At 40.3% G+C, this 18002-nt stretch overlaps 2 protein-coding genes across 2 annotated transcripts in view; both read left to right on the plus strand.

Annotated features, from left to right (window-relative positions):
• Positions 1–1263, plus strand: LOC120743195 (GTPase IMAP family member 9-like). The gene is made up of 2 exons (XM_040046775.1): positions 1–54; positions 159–1263. Exons 1-2 carry the CDS (start codon positions 36–38, stop codon positions 854–856), a joined length of 717 nt encoding a protein of 238 aa, XP_039902709.1. The 5' UTR covers positions 1–35; the 3' UTR covers positions 857–1263.
• Positions 19–18002, plus strand: part of LOC120743193 (GTPase IMAP family member 7-like) — a 22117-nt gene continuing 4133 nt past the window's right edge. Inside the window, exon 1 of the mRNA XM_040046772.1 lies at positions 19–54. Within this exon, the coding sequence (XP_039902706.1) occupies positions 36–54 (19 nt within the window). The 5' untranslated portion in view covers positions 19–35. The remainder of the gene's footprint in view (positions 55–18002) is intronic.

Here is an 18002-nt window from a genome sequence, read left to right on the forward strand (position 1 = left end):
CTCTCACCTCTGCCGGGGCAATACTTCAATAAAATATGGCTTTATTTCCACAAGGTAAGCTCTACCTGTGTATAGTTAATATCCCAAACTGAGATTCTGAGATGTTGAGCTATTGATTTCTGACATGATAAATAGTTTTGGTGCAATCTGTGTTGCAGAGGCTGACTTGAGGATTGTGCTGATTGGAAAAACTGGTGTGGGAAAAAGTGCTGTTGGAAACACCATCCTGGGAGAAAAATATTTCTTTTCTTCTCCCAGTTCAGAGTCAGTGACTGAATCTTGTGAACAACATGTGAAGACGTTTAGTAATAGGGTAGTTAGTGTGGTAGACACACCAGGCATTCTGGACACGGGAAAAACTGCAGAAACCATCAAAAAAGAAATTGTGAGATGTATTGAAATCTCCTGTCCAGGTCCTCACGTGTTCCTGCTGGTCCTTCAAGTCGGTCGATTCACCAAAGAAGAAAAAAACTCTGTGGAAGCCCTGCAGGAGCTGTTTGGGCCACAGGCTAATCATTACATGATTGTGTTGTTCACCCGCGGTGGCGATCTTGGAGACATGACAATAGAAGAGTATGTAAATAAAGGCCACCAAGGTCTCAAAGACATTATCCTAAGATGTGGAAAAAGGTTCCATGTCTTTGATAACCTAAGCAGTGACAGAAAGCAAGTGGTGGAGCTAATCAGCAAGATTGATCGCATGGTGGCTGAGAACAGGTGTACGTACTACACAGATGAGATGTTTCAAGAGGTGGAAGCTGCACGGAAAATGGGAATGCGAGTCGCTCAGTACAGGTTCCTTGCTCCACTGCACCAGAGCATTTTACGTTTTCATTCCATTCTTGCAAGAGATTAAATCAATGTGATAAACTGTCTAAACACAATCAGCATAATGGAAACAAGACAGCCTGTGTACCCATATGTGAACATATGAAATATATTAAAAATCTCTGATGCACACTTTGTGTAGATAATTGTGTAGCATTAATTTGCTTTAATTTATCAGAACAAATATAAAATAAAAACACATCTTTCAGCGTGTCCTTGGATGTCAGTAGGGTTTAATAATAAAAGTTTAATAATACAAGTTTTGGACCTAAGACTAATTATTAGATAAAAGTACTTCTTGTATCCATTCTAAATGTAGTCTATATGTCCGAACTCAAATCTATTGTGTATATTAGCTATCTATCTATCTATCTATCTATCTATCTATATAGATATGATGTATGTATCATATAATGTTTTCATAGAATGTTCATCCCAATGTGGCTTTAAAAAGTTTAGTGTTCTTTTTGTCTAGTAAATGAAAGTCAAATTAAATAAATATCTATACCTAACAGTCTAATTTGTTGTGTTTTTGTTATTATTGAAAAATAGACTCTGCACAGGTCAATTTTATGTGTTCTCTTTAAAAAAAAGCGGGTTTTTTTTTTCATTTTTTATGTATTTCAAATATTAACTCATTCACTGCCATTGACGTCTATAGCCGTCAATTGCAGTGCATGAGTCAATGGGTTTAACTCATTCACTGCCAATGGCTGGCAGTGAATGAGTTAAGTTACTCGTGTTGAATTAAAACCAACCTGAGCTATTATAAATCTCATAAATGTTCATGTAATGCTACTGTTTTCTACAAAAACTCGTACAATAAATGTTATTCTCTTGATGAGTGTTAAGAAGTTACTCTTTGGATTGCTGACCAAAGTACAAAATAAATTTTCTGTCTGACCTTATGCAACACAAGATTGAAAAACAAATGGTAGGGATGGGACACTCGATACTGACATTTTGATGCTGTGTCGAGCTTCTGTAGTGTAGATTTTTCTAAACACTGCTGTGGTTAGAAACACCAGGGAAATTATTATGACATTCTAAAGGTTTTCGTGCACTTAACCTCACTTTTAACAGGTGGTGTATCTGCTGCCATTATCCACTGGGAGGCACCAGGATTCCCTTTTTTTTTTTTGACACTACGGCTTCTATTAATTACACATGCATTTGTAAAAGAAAATACCCCATCTCTAACTATTTTTTTGTGGATTTGGGAGACCAACATAGACAGTCCTATCACATAAGATAAGGTAAACCTTTATTAGTCCCATAAAGACTGGAATCCAAAGGGTAATTTAAAAAATATGGTGTGATGGCCCACTCCACCCTGCCTTCCTTTTGTCCTGTTTGTGTGTTTTGTCTGCAGTCATTAGAGGGGTGGAGTTCCCATTTACAATAAATGAAACTGACATTACCTGGGGCAGTGTTTTTTAAAAGCCTTCAGAGCTCAGTTGCTGGTGGGCACTGTCCCATGAGACACCCTGTTGGACTTTGGTTGCCTTTAGCAACATAATGCATACACCATTCTTACGCACAAACACTCCCCTAAACCACTGACTGTAATGACTACACACCATGGTTAGTGTAAGGTTTCTTTTGTTTTTGTTTTATTTACATAAGATGAAATGGTTTTTGAACACCATTCCTATGCATCTCTGAGGTTTTGTCATGGCCGTGTGGACCGATTTGTGATAATGGTCGTATTTGAATGATTACTGTCATACAGATGAGAGAAAGCGTGAGACAGAGACTGCTGGAATTAACTCTATCAGCAGAGAGAGAGAGCGGTACACTCACTGTAAATTCATTAAAATACTTCAATAAAAGCTGCCTCTGCTTTCGATGAGAAAATAAAACCGAAGGCGTTTTCAGGTCTGCCTCTTCTCTACTTTTTTCTACTTTCAACAGAAAATCAAGTGACTTTATCCTCACTCTAACCCTGAGTCACACACTGCCCTGCCATAAGGAATATATTCACACTGCCAAATGCATGTTTTTCTAGCTTTTATTAATTACAGGTTATCTACTTCTTATGACAGAGGAATTTTTTCTATTCCTTTTTTATTACCACTGATGTTTCTGGTGACAATATCTCAAAACAGCTGTGTAGTTAATCAGAATCGTGTTTATTGGCCAAGTATATGTGCAGACACATACAGGGAATTTGGTTCCGGTAGATGGTGGCTCTCAAGCACAGCAATGTAAATCACACACACACACACACACACACACACGTGTCTATATATACACATTACACATACATACACAAAGCTGTGTAAACCAACTATAAATAACTAATCTAAACTTATATACATAAAATACAGAAATGAATGAGGTGGAATGAATACTACAAAATGTACATAAGGTGCAGCTGCAGTCTGGCAGTGGGAGCAGTGTGACAGGTCAACTGTTAAGAAGGGAGATGGCGAGGGGAAAGAAACTGTTCCTGTGTCGGGTGGTCCTGGTCTGCAGGCTTCTGTACCGTCTGCCAGAGGGCAGCAGATCAAAAAGTCTGTGTGCAGGGTGTGAGAGGTCTGTGATGATTTTCCCTGCCCGTTTCCTGGTTCTTGAGAGGTACAGATCCTGGATGGAGGGCAGGGGGGTGCCGATGATCCTTTCTGCTGCCCGTACAGTCCGCTGCATTCTGCTCCTGTCCTGTTTAGTGGCTGCTCCATACCAGACTGTGATGGAGGAGCACAGGACAGACTCAATGACCGCAGTGTAGAACTGGATCAGCAGCTCCTGTGGAAGACTGTACTTCCCCAGTTGTCTCAGGAAGTACATCCTCTGCTGGGTCTTTTTGAGGATGGAGTTGATGTTGGTCTCCCACTTCAGGTCCTGGGAGATGGTTGTACCCAGGAACTTGAAGGTCTTCACAGTTGACACAGGGCTGTCTGATATGGTGAGGGGGAGCAGAGTTGAGGGATGTCTCCTGAAGTCCACTGTCATCTCTACAGTCTTAAGAGTGTTCAGCTCCAGATTGTGCTGACTGCACCAGAGTACCAGCCGCTCAACTTCCTGCCGGTATGCAGACTCATCACCATCTTGAATGAGGCCAATGACAGTGGTGTCATCTGCAAACTTTAGGAGTTTGACAGCAGAGTTATTGGAGGTGCAGTCGTTAGTGTAGAGGGAGAACAGTAGTGGTGAGAGGACACATCCTTGAGGGGCACCAATACTGAGGGACCGGGTTTCAGAGGTGATCTCCCCCAGCCTCACTTGTTGCTTTCTGTCTGTCAGGAAGCTGGTGATCCACTGACAGGTAGCTGGTGACACGCTGAGCTGGGAGAGTTTGGAGGAAAGAAGTTCAGGCACAATGGTGTTAAAAGCCGAACTAAAGTCCACAAACAGGACCCTGGCATAAGTTCCCGGGCGGTCAAGGTGTTGCAGGATGTAATGCAGCCCCATGTTCACTGCATCATCCGCTGACCTGTTTGCCCGGTAGGCAAACTGCAGAGGGTCCAGCTGGTGGCCTGTAATGTCTTTCAGATGGGCTAGCACCAGTCGTTCGAAGGATTTCATGACCACAGACGTCAAGGCGACAGGTCTGTAGTCATTCAGTCCTGTGATGGTGGGTTTCTTGGGAACAGGGATGATGGTGGAGCGTTTGAAGCAGGAGGGAACTTCACACAGCTCCAGGGATCTGTTGAAGATGCGAGTAAAGATGGGAGCCAGCTGTTCAGCACAGGTTTTGAGGCAGGAGGGTGAGACACAGTCTGGTCCGGGGGCTTTCCTGGGCTTCTGTTTCTGGAATAGTCGGCTCACATCCTGAGTGTGTATTCTTAGTTTCAGGGAGGAGGAAAGGGGGGTGAGAGGTGTGGTGGAGGTCGTTGAGTCTGGATTGGAGAGGGTGGTGGTGGTCGTTGAGTCTGGATTGGGGAGGGTGGGGGTGGTCGTTGAGTCTTGATTGGGGAGGGGCAGGGTGAAGGGGGGAGAGGTGGAAGGTGTGTTGGGGGTCAATGTCTGAAGCAATGTCCCTGGGGAGGGGAGGGTGGGGCGTGGGAGTCTGTCCGTCTCAAACCTGCAATAGAAAGTGTTTAACTCATTGGCCAGGTCTTTGTTTGCTTCAATAGTGGGTGGGGGGCGTCTGTAGCTGGTGATTTCCTGCAGGCCCCTCCACACTGACGCAGGGTCGTTGGCTGAGAGCCGTTCTTCCAGCTTCTGGGAGTAGATCCTTTTAGCTGCTTTGATCTCCTTGGTCAGTGTGTTCCTGGCTTGCTTGTACAGGACCCTGTCACCACTTCTGTAGGCGTCCTCCTTGGCCTTGCGAAGATGTTGGAGTTTAGGAGTGAACCATGGTTTATTGTTGTTGTATGTGCAAAAGGTCTTTGTTGGCACACACACGTCTTCACAGAAACTGATGTATGATGTCACAGTGTCCGTGAGCTCATCTAGGTTCTCAGATGCAGCTTCAAAAACAGTCCAATCAGTGGAGTCAAAACAGTCCTGCAGTTCCTGCAGTAATACAGTAAACACAGCAGTCTTGTTCAAAGAGGGATCATTTTGCTGAATAACACTGTTATTCTTTACCAACACAGTTTTTCTGTGAAAAAGGTGTGTTCACCCAGAGGCAGGAACCCGTGATCAATGTTGGTCAAGTTACTTGAAAAAAGTAATCAGTAACTAATTACTGATTACTTCCCTAAAAAAGTAATCCAGTTACTTTACTGATTACTTATTTTCAAAAGTAATTAATTACTTAGTTACTTAGTTACTTTTTAAAAACACGATTTACAGCCTGAATAGGTGATAAAGCGATAGATCTTTCAGCCCAATTCTACTTTTTCTGCATAATCCATCATACAAAATGTAATCAAATGGAAAAGTCTCTTTTTAAAATGTGTTTTATTAGTTTTAGTCTTTTAACTTTATGCATCAAGAAAAAAATTTAATTATATGCAACATTCTCTGACTGGAAGAAATTTGTTTAATATTTAAACCTATTTTCTGCACATTCCAGCACATAAAATATTTTTTTTTGTGTTAACACTCAGTCTTTCAAATAGATGCAAGTAAAACACAGCAGAAAATAAATAAAGTCAAAGACTAGCGGTCCTTTTGCTCTATTTTCACCTGTAAAGCAGGAGTAGGATAGGCAGAGGTTTACCCTGGTGAAGGTGTGCCGCAGCGGTCAGTGGAAGAATCTGCGAGTTTCTCTGTGAATTTCCCATTACGTCACAGCGTTCCTACGGGAAAGTAACGGTAATCTAATTACTGTTTTTGCAATAGTAATCCCTTACTTTACTCGTTACTTGGATAAGTCCTATCCATGAATATAAACACAAACAAATGAGTAAAAGAGACAAGAGAGGAGAGAGGAAAACAGAAAAAATCAAAACCTGGAGCAGACAGCCAAGAAGTACTGAGGGACTATAAGTTTGTCAGTTAGTCAGAGTAGTTTTTGGTAATAACATCAATGAATAAAAATAAATGTGGATTGTAGTATTTCTTAGAGAACAGGTTTGCTTGTTTTTATTTCTTTTTGTTCCCTGTCTGTTTGTATGAAGATAGTTGAAAAACAAGTTGTTCTCTGGGCTGATGGTCAGTTATTCAGAGAATTTTATTTCATTACAAATAATGTATTTACATCAATGTCATTCCAATCCAGAACCCCAATTTCTAAGTTTCTCATTGGCTTGACAGCATAGCTATCTGTTGGATGAGGCCATCTAAACTTCACCAAGGTTTAGGTTAAAGGTCAGGGCAGATGTTACTCAGGAGAAATTGCTATTCAGTCAAAGTCTTATTGTCTTGGAAAGAAAACTGTTCAGCCTTAGAGTGACAACTACTGGACTAGAGAACCCAATAACAGCACCTGCCACACTGAAATAAATCACTGAGGTGCTTTTTAAACGGTTAACCTCTTAGCATTTCATTTTATATTAGCTAATATGCTGGTAGGTAATGTGCTCTAAGCTAACTTTGCTCAAAGCAATCTCATGTTTCTAAATAAAAATGCAAAAAAAGCAGTTACTCACATCATTTCATATAAGTATAATTTTTGCTGAAATTGTAACTCCACGAATGAAGAAAATTTGGAAAGAAAGTTTACAGTACCTACAAAGCAAACCCAGTGCAATGGTTTCTGTGTGAGAACAGATAGTGAAATTTGAGAATTTAAAGAAAAACAACAACAACAACAAAAACACGTTCTCGTTGTTCCTGTTGTTTGATGATGCCTTCTCCATAAGCGGATGGATCCTGTTTGGATGGCCAGAAAGTGGGGCGGATCTGCTGACCTGAGGACAGATCTGTCCTGGAGTGTGTTGCTTTCTGGATAGTATCTAAGAGTTACTGGGGCTCAAACTCCAGAAAAAAATTTAAATTTGAGCCCAAGTCTCGTCAGGCAGTTATCAATATCATTTTTTATTTCTATAGCACATATACTAACATAAAAACAAAACAAAATAAACAAAACAAACATAAAACAAGTTTGATGGTACTCAAACTTAAATTGAATTAAAAGCCAACATAAAAAAGGGAGTTTTAAGACTCAGTTTGAAAGACTGAATGGACTCTGAAGTACAAATATCAACTGGCAAGTTATTCCAGAGTCTAGGCGCTTTATCTGTGAAGGCCCCATCTCTTCTATGCTTCAATCAAGACCTTCAATCTAGACCTAAAAAGCATCTGGCTAGATGATCTCAGTGCTCTTTTGTGGTTGTATGTGTTGAGGAGTTTGCTTAAATAACTGTGCGCTATACCATTTAAAACTTTGAAAGTAAGTAAAAGAAGCCCCACGTCCCCGGTACCGGGGGCAAAAAAGAGGAGATCACGTTTAATCGGTTATAACATGGCGTGAGAAATATAAGTCCAGACATGTGTGGTATCCACAGAAACCTCTGAATCTTAGCTAAAATGTCATATAAGCCATTTCTACAACCACCAAACACATCGAAAACAAGCCATGATTAAACGAGCAGTTATGTAAATGCGCAGAAGACCGCCAAACAAACAAAACCGAACCGGAAATTCTCCAGACTTCATGTAACCGGCTAAAGATAGGCTTGTTAGCTTCCAGAGCTATCACTGACTCCACACACCAAGTTTCACCACGATCAGACCAAAATTCACTGAATGAGCCGCAAAAGAAGACCACAAAAACACATAGCGGCGCAAATGTGCTAAGACAGAGATTGGCTTACCGTCCCGATTTCCTCCATTATTTTTTCCGGTAGCCTGTAGCCACATGATTATCAGAAGTTACCACGCCTACCTAGCTGCATCAGAGCTGTTTTCCATCAACAACCTCCATTTTAGACCCACCTACAGACTTGTGACTGGACAGACGCCACATGCAGCAAATTTGGGCCACCATGGATTTTGGCATTGCAACGTCTGATTGGTTGAAGTGACGCGAACGTGGCATCATTATTTTGATTCTATTGTCTCCAAAATGTTGATTCTGTTCATCTGGACGTGGCGTTTTGTGGGAGAAACGTTTCGTCACTCATCCAAGTGACTTCTTCAGTCTCAGCTGACTGCAGGTTTCCCCAAGATTGAGGACTGTGAAGCTGAATTAGAGGCAGTGATGCAGCGGAGGGTAGCTTCCAGTTCCTGGTTGAGCCTCTCAGTTTGTCCATTTGTTTGCGGGTGATAATCTGAGCTTAGGCAAGGTTTTGCTCCAAGAGCTGTATAAAAAACATTTTCCACACCTGCGACGTGAATTGGGGAACCCTGTCAGACACAATCTTGGGAGGTATTTGGCTGGGCGGCGTGGGTTTGATTTATTACGGGCGCAGATTGAGCATGCGGCCACATACTCCTTGACAACTTTATCTATTGAGTACCACCAGAAATACCTTTTAATGAGAGAGCTGGTCCTCCAAACTCCTGGATGACAAGCAAATCTGCCTTTGTGAGCCCAATCAATCACCTTAGATCATAGGTGTCAAACTCTGGCCCGCGGGCCAAATTTGGCAGCCTAATTACATTTGGCCCACGAAGCCATGCCAAATTACTATTAGAGCTGGCCTACTGGTATTATACAGCTAATGTATATATCGTTTAGTATTAAGCTTTGCTTGTTCCATATTCAGTTTTTCAGCAAAACTTGTTTGAGTCCATAAGAAAAGATTTATTCTTATATCTGGAGGAAGATTTTTTTTTTCAATAAATATTAATGTTAGCCCGCGACTTTGTTCCAGTTTTGAATTTTGGCCCACTGTGTATTTGAGTTTGACACCCCTGCCTTAGATCGAGCAACTCCCAAGCCCCAACGTTATAATTTCTCTCCGCTGGGCAGAAGCGGTGCGGAAAAAAAAAAGGCGCAGGGTTGAAGCTTTCCGGCCGGGTCAGAGCGCTGGGACAACACCGCCCCCACCCCAACATCTGATGCATCCACCTCAACTACGAACTGTTTACTGAGATCAGGATGGATTAACACTGGCGCAGACGTGAATAGTTCTTTCAGCTTAGAAAAGGCAGCATCAGTCTCCTGACTCCAGATGAAGGGAAGTTTAGAAGATGTAAGGCAGGTAAGGGGAGTGGCTTTTTGACTCTAATTTCTTATAAAGTGGCGATAGAAATTGGCAAAGCCCAGAAAACGTTGTAAGAGTTTTCGCGATGTTGGAACGGGCCACTCGACAACTGCTTTAACCTTAGCTAGGTCAGTCCTGGGTCACCTGTCCCCCTGCGAGGATGTAACCCAGGAACGACACGGAAGGAGAGTGGAACTCACATTTCTCAGCTTTGACGAATAATTTGTTCTACAGCAGCCACTGGACCACAGCCTGGACATGTACTCTGTGTTCCTCAAGATTCTTAGAGAAAACCAGGATGTCATCGAGATATACAAAGACAAAATGGTCCAAAAAATCTCAGGTCCTCCAAGGTATGGAGTCCAGGTACACACCAGCTCACTTCTGGTGGCTGCTTGTCGGGGCCTGGAGCCTGGGGCTTGCTTGCCCCCCCCCCCCGGGGTTGGGTGCCCTCGGCCTCTGGGCCTGGGGCTTGGTAACTCTGGCACAGCTGGCTGACGGCGGAGCTCAAAGGCGTGTCACTGCAACCCCCCGCGGCTGCTGAGTGATCCCTTATCTGGGGCTCTCCACAGCTCTTTCCGGGAGAGTGCCACGGTTGCCCCTCCGTTGGTCTTCTTTGGTCTCTTGTACTCTGGGGGCCTCTGGATGTCTGGAGCCTGGATCTCCCCCATACCTGCTTCATGCCCTGGAAGACGGGGCTGTGGCCCCCCACACCCTCTAGCAGATCATTACATGAATTACATGAAGGAACCTTTTAAATACAAGCGCGTACACACGCGTGCTCACAGACACAAAATACACCCTTTTTGGCTCCTACCTCAAAGCACACTGTGCGCTGTCGATCTTACGTGCTGCACAATAATATTCAATATTTAGTATTTACTGTTATATTCATTCAGATTAGATAGGAACTGGGTATAGAAATATCGGAATCAATGTGGGACAAGTGCTTTTCAGAAATTCATTCCTGCTCTGTTAACATCAATGTCAGAGATCAATTAATATAATTTAAAGTTTTCCATTGGCTACATTACTCCAAGTCTCGACTACACAGAATTTATCCATCGACTTCCTCCATATGTGACAGATGTAAAATCTCAGATAGCATTCTGGCTTATGCTTTTTGGCATTGTCCCTCATTGACTAATTTCTCATCCAGAATATTTGATTAATACTCTAAAGCTTATAGAATCTTCTTCCCACCCAATCCAGAAATAGTAGTTTTTGGCTGCGTATGTTCCAGAACTATTTCTGCAACTACGAGGGTGCCAGTTGATCTCGGAATGATGGTTGCGAAAAGACTTATTCTAAAGGAATGGAAGTCCGCTGTTCCTCCCTCCTTCAATGTCTGGCTCAACGACATGCAATCAGTCATACAAACTGAAAATATTCGATACCTAGAAACTTCTGCAGCAAATGTTTTCTCAAAATCCTAGACCCCATTTTTTAATTACCTTGGGAAAGGTTGATTCTGGATACTGGTAGTTCTTATTATTACTGTGCTACTTCCTATCTTCTTAAGACTTAAGATGATCTTAAGTGATCGATTGCTACCTTTAAGGTGGAAAAAGTTAAAGGCTCAAACTGTTTTTCAACAGTAGGGCAGATCTAGGTCTAACACTGCCGGTGAATGTGGAGGCTTTAAAGAGGAGATTTTTTTCAATTAAGTGTTTCAAAACATTTTCAGAAAGTGTAGAAGAAGCCTCCATAGGAACAGTGGAACAGGGGTTGATCACAGAGTTAAAAATAAACATTTAAAAAGAACTTGTGACTGTTGGTAGAAATTACACTGGACAGAAAATCAGATTTTGAGAGTTTTCTGTCTCAGCACCTCCAAATCTGAGGCCATGGTCCTCAGTCGGAAAAAGGTGGTGTGCCCACTACATGACCCTGCCCCAAGTGGAGGAGTTTAAGTATCTCGGGTTCTTGTTCACGAGTGATGGGAGAAGGGAGCGGGAGATCGACAGACGGATTGGTGCACCGGCTGCAGTGATGCAGACTGAGGATAAATTAACACGAGTCACCAGCCTCAGAAATCACAAGTTGACAGCACCTCAGATTAGACCCCCAATAATTAGCACACATAATAACAGCAGCAGACACAGCTCTGCAATAATTGTTCAGAGGAGACTGCAAGAAGCCTTTATGATCAGATAGCTGCTAAGAAACCACTACTAAGGAAAAGCAACAAGCTGAAGGGATTTGTTTGGGTCAAGAAACAACAAGAAGGAAAGTGATGGAGTTCTCTGCCAGATGGCCTGGCCTTCACAGTCGCCCATGGTTTGGGATGAGATGGACTGCAGAGTGCAGGCGAAAAGGACCAACAATTGCTCAGCATCTTTGGGAATTCCTTCAAGACTGTTGGAAAACCTTTTCAGGTGACTGCCTCATGAAGCTCATCAAGAGTTATTTCACACTTTAATGTTTACTATATAATTCCATATGTTTTCATTCATAGTTTTGATGCCTTCAGTAAGAATTTACAATGTAAATAGACATGAAGATAAAGAAAAGACATTCACTGAGAAGCTGTGTCCAAACTTTTGACCCATAACATATATACATAAACTAATTCCCCCGTCAACCCTGAGATCTTGTTCCTGGGATCTACTGGAGCCACTCGCCAAGCTTGGGACTCACTGCACTGAGTGTTTCGATTATCTCTGGAACCTCAGTTACCTTCAACTTCCACATTTTCTTGAGTTCTTCTTTCAGCTCTTCTTTCAGCCCTTGGTACTTCCTGAAGTTGCTGTCATTTGGTACTGCTACACCTATCACTACTACCATCTTCCTCTGCTTGTCTACCACTACTATGTCAGGTTGGTAAGCCATCACTAGTTTGTCTGTTTGTATCTCACAGAATTTTGGCTTGATTATTCTCGACCACCCTAGGGGACGTGTCCTAATTTTGCTTCAGGACTTCCATGCCAGATGCTCCTGGAACAGATGTTCCTGTATGGTATGCCAGCAACTTGGTTATGGCGTCCCAAGTATTCCCTGCCTGCTAGCATCTTGCACCCTGCTATTATGTGTTGGATTATCTCAGGGGCATCACAGCCTGCACCTGGGGGTCTTGCATAGTGTGGTAGACCCCTGCATCTATGTATCTTGTACTTAGAGCTTGTTGCTGTGCTACCTATCCATCCAGCTTTATCCGTCTACTGGTAGGATTTCTGGATGTCAGCCACTTCCTCTGTCTGCGGGTGGTATATACCATGCAGGAGCATATCCTTCCATTATGCTTCCTCCTCTTGTTCTTGTTCTTGAAAACTTCTTCTATGAAACTTAGCTGCACAGCTGTGGAATGTTCATTAGTTTCCAAGAGACGTGAGGAGTGAGGGGTACTTCACCAAAGTCTGACCTGCAAACAACTATATTAAACTGTAACTTGTCCATCCCAAAAACTTGATTCTGTTCATCTGGACGTAGCGTTTTCAGTGGTAGAAATGTTTCATTACCAACCTTATAAACAGTACATTTGCATAATAACTGAAACCAGCACACTGAATGAACAATGGGCTGGGAGGTCAGTTCCTTGATCATTAATATGCAAATTGATATGAACATTGATCAACGACCACTGATCAAAGACCACTGATCAATGGCCATGAGTACTGTTCTCACAGCATTTTACGTAAATGTAACTTCTCTACTCTGATAGTACAAAATAATCAAATATTACTTATTAATTCTGTTATCTATGAAAAGAGGGGAAACATCCCTCTGATATATTTGTAAAGTCCCTTCACTGAATCAGAGATTCTCCTCACAAGATTTGGTAAAACATATTCAAAGTAAAAAACAAAACAAAACAAAACAACTCTGAAGTGAAACAGTGGCAGTAACACATGAACATCAGCTGAAATCAAACAATTAGTTTTGCTGATTAAAACATTCACACAGAACTTTGTGCTTTTCTCCCACATCTACTCTGATCAATGTATTAAATAATCAAATATTAGTTTTAGTTTTTATTAGTAAATATTAGTTATTTATTTAGTAATTACTAATATTAGAGTTTTTATTATTAGTTTTTATCTATTAAAATAAGGTGATTTTGATATGTTATTAAAGTCTCTCTTTTTTTTAAATCATAGACTATCCTTACAAGATTTGGTGAAACATATTTAAAGTAAAAACAACAAACAAACCCACAACCAACTCTGAATCGAAACAGTGGATTCTGGAACAAAGAACAACATGAGCATCGTCTGAAATCAAAAAGTTAGTTTTGCTGATTAAAACATTCACACAGAACTTTTTGCTTTTCTCCATCACAAGATTTGATTGACTGAATGAAAACATTTAGGGTGTAACCCAAAGGTGTTACAGGTATTTTCACATCACTGTCCAACTTTCTGTTGTATGTGTTTCAGTCCCATGAGAACATGTTTTTTATGATGTGATGATAGGAGAGCAGGGTTGGGTCAAATATTAAACTATCAGAGCAGATCTGAATAATCAGAGATCACTGTCTAGTAACAGGGTCATTATGTCCAACAAAAACAAAGAAATTCTTCTCCAATGAAAACCGAAAGCTGCTGTCCCAGATTCTTTTCTGCATAGTGATCTAACTGGATTGGCAGGTTTTCTGAATCTCTACAAGATTAAGAAGATTAACATAATCTGAACCAAACAAAACAATAATTCACATGAAACATACAATGCACATAAAGTATTTACTTGATCTTTTGTAATATTAAACTTTCTTGTTTGAATGTAGAAGGAGAACGTGGACAGTTTCAGCAGTGTCTCTGTAATCTTTACCTCAATACGTCACTTTGAAAAGAGCAAAGGGCTAGAGGTTGTAAACTCTGCGTTTTGGGTATTCTGATGCTGTTCCCAGTGTTGTGTGTGTGTGTGTGTGTGTCTGTTTTTTAAAAATATATGTTGTAATTTGTTATGAGAAGTGAGTTATGTTTCTAGTTCATAGTCTTTTGGTAATTTAGTCAGTTCCTTTTTGTGTGCAGGTTGTTGTCGTCTCACCCATGTGTGTCCTTCCCAGTGTCACCAGTCTAACATGTCTCCCTATGGATGTCAAGATCAGTTTTGCTGTCTCTGACTGTCTCTGCATTTGTCACTGTTTCCATTCCTCAGTGTTTGTGATTTACTGTGTTTTGTGACAGTCATTGTTTTATGTGATTTGTGTTCAGTGTTGCTGTCTCTGTCTCGTTATGTCTACTTTACTCCAGCTGTGTTCCCATGTGTCTACACCCTCGAGTGAATTTCTTGTGCCTGTCTCCCTTTGTGCTTTTTCAGAGTGTATTGTTCTTTTCCAGTCTTTGTTTATCTGCTGATGTCTAGTTGATTGATGAGCCATTAAAGGGCTCGCCTTCAGTTAAACCTCCTGCTGCCAATGTGTCTGCAATTGTGGGTCCTCCTTCACCACACCCTGACAGATGGAGTGTACACTGAAAGCTCAGTAGTGTTGTCATTTTCAGTTTTTGTGTGTGACCTGACAGCACTGATGTTGTTTTGAAGTTTGTTGAACTTCATTTGCATATTTGGTTTGGTTTGGAAATTTGAGAATATGATGACGTGATTCCAGAAATGTTTTTTCTTGAAAAGAGAAAACTATAGGTCAAGTTCTCTGGCTTGCATCAAAAGTATTAGAACAAATTCTTCTGGATAGACTTTAACAGGACATGAAAACTACTGACAAAAATAAACAACAAAGATTTCTGCACATATATTCTGAATGACCTTGTTTCCACGTCTGACAAAGAAAATGTGACTTTGTTCATCCGAGTTTCAAAAAGGTGAGATATTGTCACCTGTTCCGTTTCAGTTTGTACATGGATGATCTTTCTAAGTCACAAGTAGAGTACTGGTTATATGATAGACGAGAGTCTTATTGATATTTTGATAGATGCTGAAATTTCAGTTATTCGATTGCGTCATAGTGCTGGCTCACAACAGCTGTTCACAGAGTAAGTGCTTCAGTTGAGGATTTTTTCTCTTCTTCTGTGTGGGAGATGAAGAGGTAAATTTTGTGAATGCAGGTGGATATTGAGGACATGCGATCTCTGTGGTGATGATGTTGAGAATGTGCAGAGTTTGTGTTGTAAGTACAACCAGATATCCTTGCCTGTAATTTTACATCTGCTCAGATTATGTTGAAATAGCTGTTTTTAGAGACTACTGTACTCCATTATTTACTGCACACCTGTGGTGTATATTTAGTAAAGCAAAAAAAGAAAACTTCAGGGTGCATGTCACGATGCATTCAAGATCTTGATCAAGCCTCCAAGGTGGAAAAGGACATGGCAAATGTTTGTGATGCATAAAGTTCCTACCTTCCACTGTCTGCTGATAAGATTTTAATCAATGAATGGATTCAGATGGAGTCATAATGGCCTTGATTGGACCAACTTTAAGTGACACAAGATATTTCACCTGCTTCTGGAAACAGTGGAATAAAAGCTCATTTAATTGTTGCGTTTTGGTTTATTTCGTGTTATTACAGAGGTGATGATGTTGTGGGTGTTATTGTTCTTATGTTTTTAGAATTTAGATTAAAATAAAAGCATGTCTCTTAACATTTATAAAAAACTGCATTAAACTTTCCCACATCTACTCTGATTAACATACTAAATAATCAAATATTAGTTTTAGTTTTTATTAGTAATTATTAGTTATTTATTTAGTAATTACTAATATTAGGGTTTTTATTATTAGTTTTTTTTTATTAGTTATCTTTCAAAATAGGGTGATTTTGACATGTTATTAAAGTCTCTTTTTTTAAATCAGAGATTATCCTCACAAGATTTGGTGAAACATATTTAAAGTTAAAAAAAAAACCTCCACAACCAACTCTGAATCGAAACAGTGGATTCTGGAACAAAGAACAACATGAGCATCGTCTGAAATCAAAAAGTTAGTTTTACAGAAAAAAACATTCACACATAACTTTGTGCTTTTCTCCATCACAACAGTTGACTGACATAATATTTCTTGACAGCAGCCCTTCCTCAGTGCTTGTGGTTCATTGTTAGCTCATTAACACAAGTGAATGAAAACATTTAGGGTGTAACCCACAGGTGTTACAGGTATTTTCACATCACAGTCCAACTTTCTGTAATATTTGTTTGAGTCTCATGCAGGCATGTTTGTTTCTCTCTAAGAAGCTGACGACTCTCACGAGATAGTTTATGATGTGGTGATAGGAGAGCAGGGCTGGGTCAACTGTTAAAATAGCAGAGCAGACCTGACTGAGGTCAATTGCACACAATAAGTTGGTTGTTTTAGTAGCTTCTTGTTTCTAACAAAAACATTAAAATTCTTCTGTAATGAAAAGTGAAAGCTGTCTCAGTTTTCTTCCAGTGATCTAACCACTATCGAACCTTGTTATTATTTATTAATATTTATATTTATTCATATCTTACAATTCTCAATTGAACAAAACCACAAAAATGGATAAACGAGAACATCGGCACTCACAGGTGTATATAAAATACTTTAACTCTTCCTGGAAAAGCAAATGGACGCTGACACATTTCAGCATGTGGCTTCCCTCCATGTTTCTGATACACATGTGAGAGTAACTCCTGAGAAAGCACCACCATGACCTAGTTTATGGTGAACACAGGTGATTGCAATCATCAGTCTATCAACAATAATCAAAGTACATGATGCCTAGTTTTGTGCACTTAAGTACATGCATCTAACAACAGCTGCACATAAATATATCTAAATCAAGAGAAAAGAAGGAGAGAAAACAGGTAGACATGAAATAAAAAAAGTCAACACATATGGGAGACACCGGTGGCAAACAGTGTGTCTTGGAGTATTAAATTATGAATTATTGTCTTTTTTTTTTTCAATGATTATTCTTATGTGCTGCAGCGAACCAATAACTCTTGTTGCTATGTGTCTTCAACTATTGAACATTTAGATTTTTACTGTTTTGGAATACATGTTTAGCTTTTTGGAAATATGACATGCTGTGTTTCATGTTTGGTATTATTCATATTCCTCTCTTTGAATGAGTTTCAGCAGTCAGTAACCACCTGTCTTCTATAGTGTTATTTTTGTGCCTCTATTCTGAGCGCATATAAAAAAAAAATTGCAAGTGCAAATATACACACACTATAACAGCCCAGAATGTGGCTAAATCCAGCGGAGTGGTTTAGTTTAAACTATATAAAAAACAACAATGGTCTTGAAAAACTATATATTTAAAATAAAAAAATTAAACACACTAAGCCAAAGAAGATATAGCTATATTCTGGACCATGCAAGCTGATTGAAGACTGTAACAGACAATAAGAGTTTTTGCATCCAGGTCTGTGATTGGTTGGTTTTGTGGCACACTTATAACCGTACAAGAGTTGAGCATGCGCGGTGCAGAGATGTTGAGAGCAAGAGCGAGAGCGACACACTCAAACTCAAACACTGTGTCACACTACCCAGTATTGTGACAGTATATGGATAATAGCAAACACTCAAATACATTTCTTGCATGCAGCAATGAATTTTGTTTGCTGAAAATAATTTTCTTCTCAACATGCAACATTTAGTAATAATGACACTTAAAATAATAGTATTATTTTAATAAATGAATTTGCCTGTTCTATAACTCTGGAGGCCAGGATCACTGAATTGGAGACCCAGCACTGTACCCTTGAAAAACTCGTAGCTAGCCAGGTTTCCTGTAGTCAGTGTATCAAAGGTAGCGTAGTCCCCTGG

Source organism: Simochromis diagramma, unplaced genomic scaffold (assembly GCF_900408965.1).
Source record: "Simochromis diagramma unplaced genomic scaffold, fSimDia1.1 OVJJ01000707.1, whole genome shotgun sequence".
NCBI classification, from domain to species: domain Eukaryota; kingdom Metazoa; phylum Chordata; class Actinopteri; order Cichliformes; family Cichlidae; genus Simochromis; species Simochromis diagramma.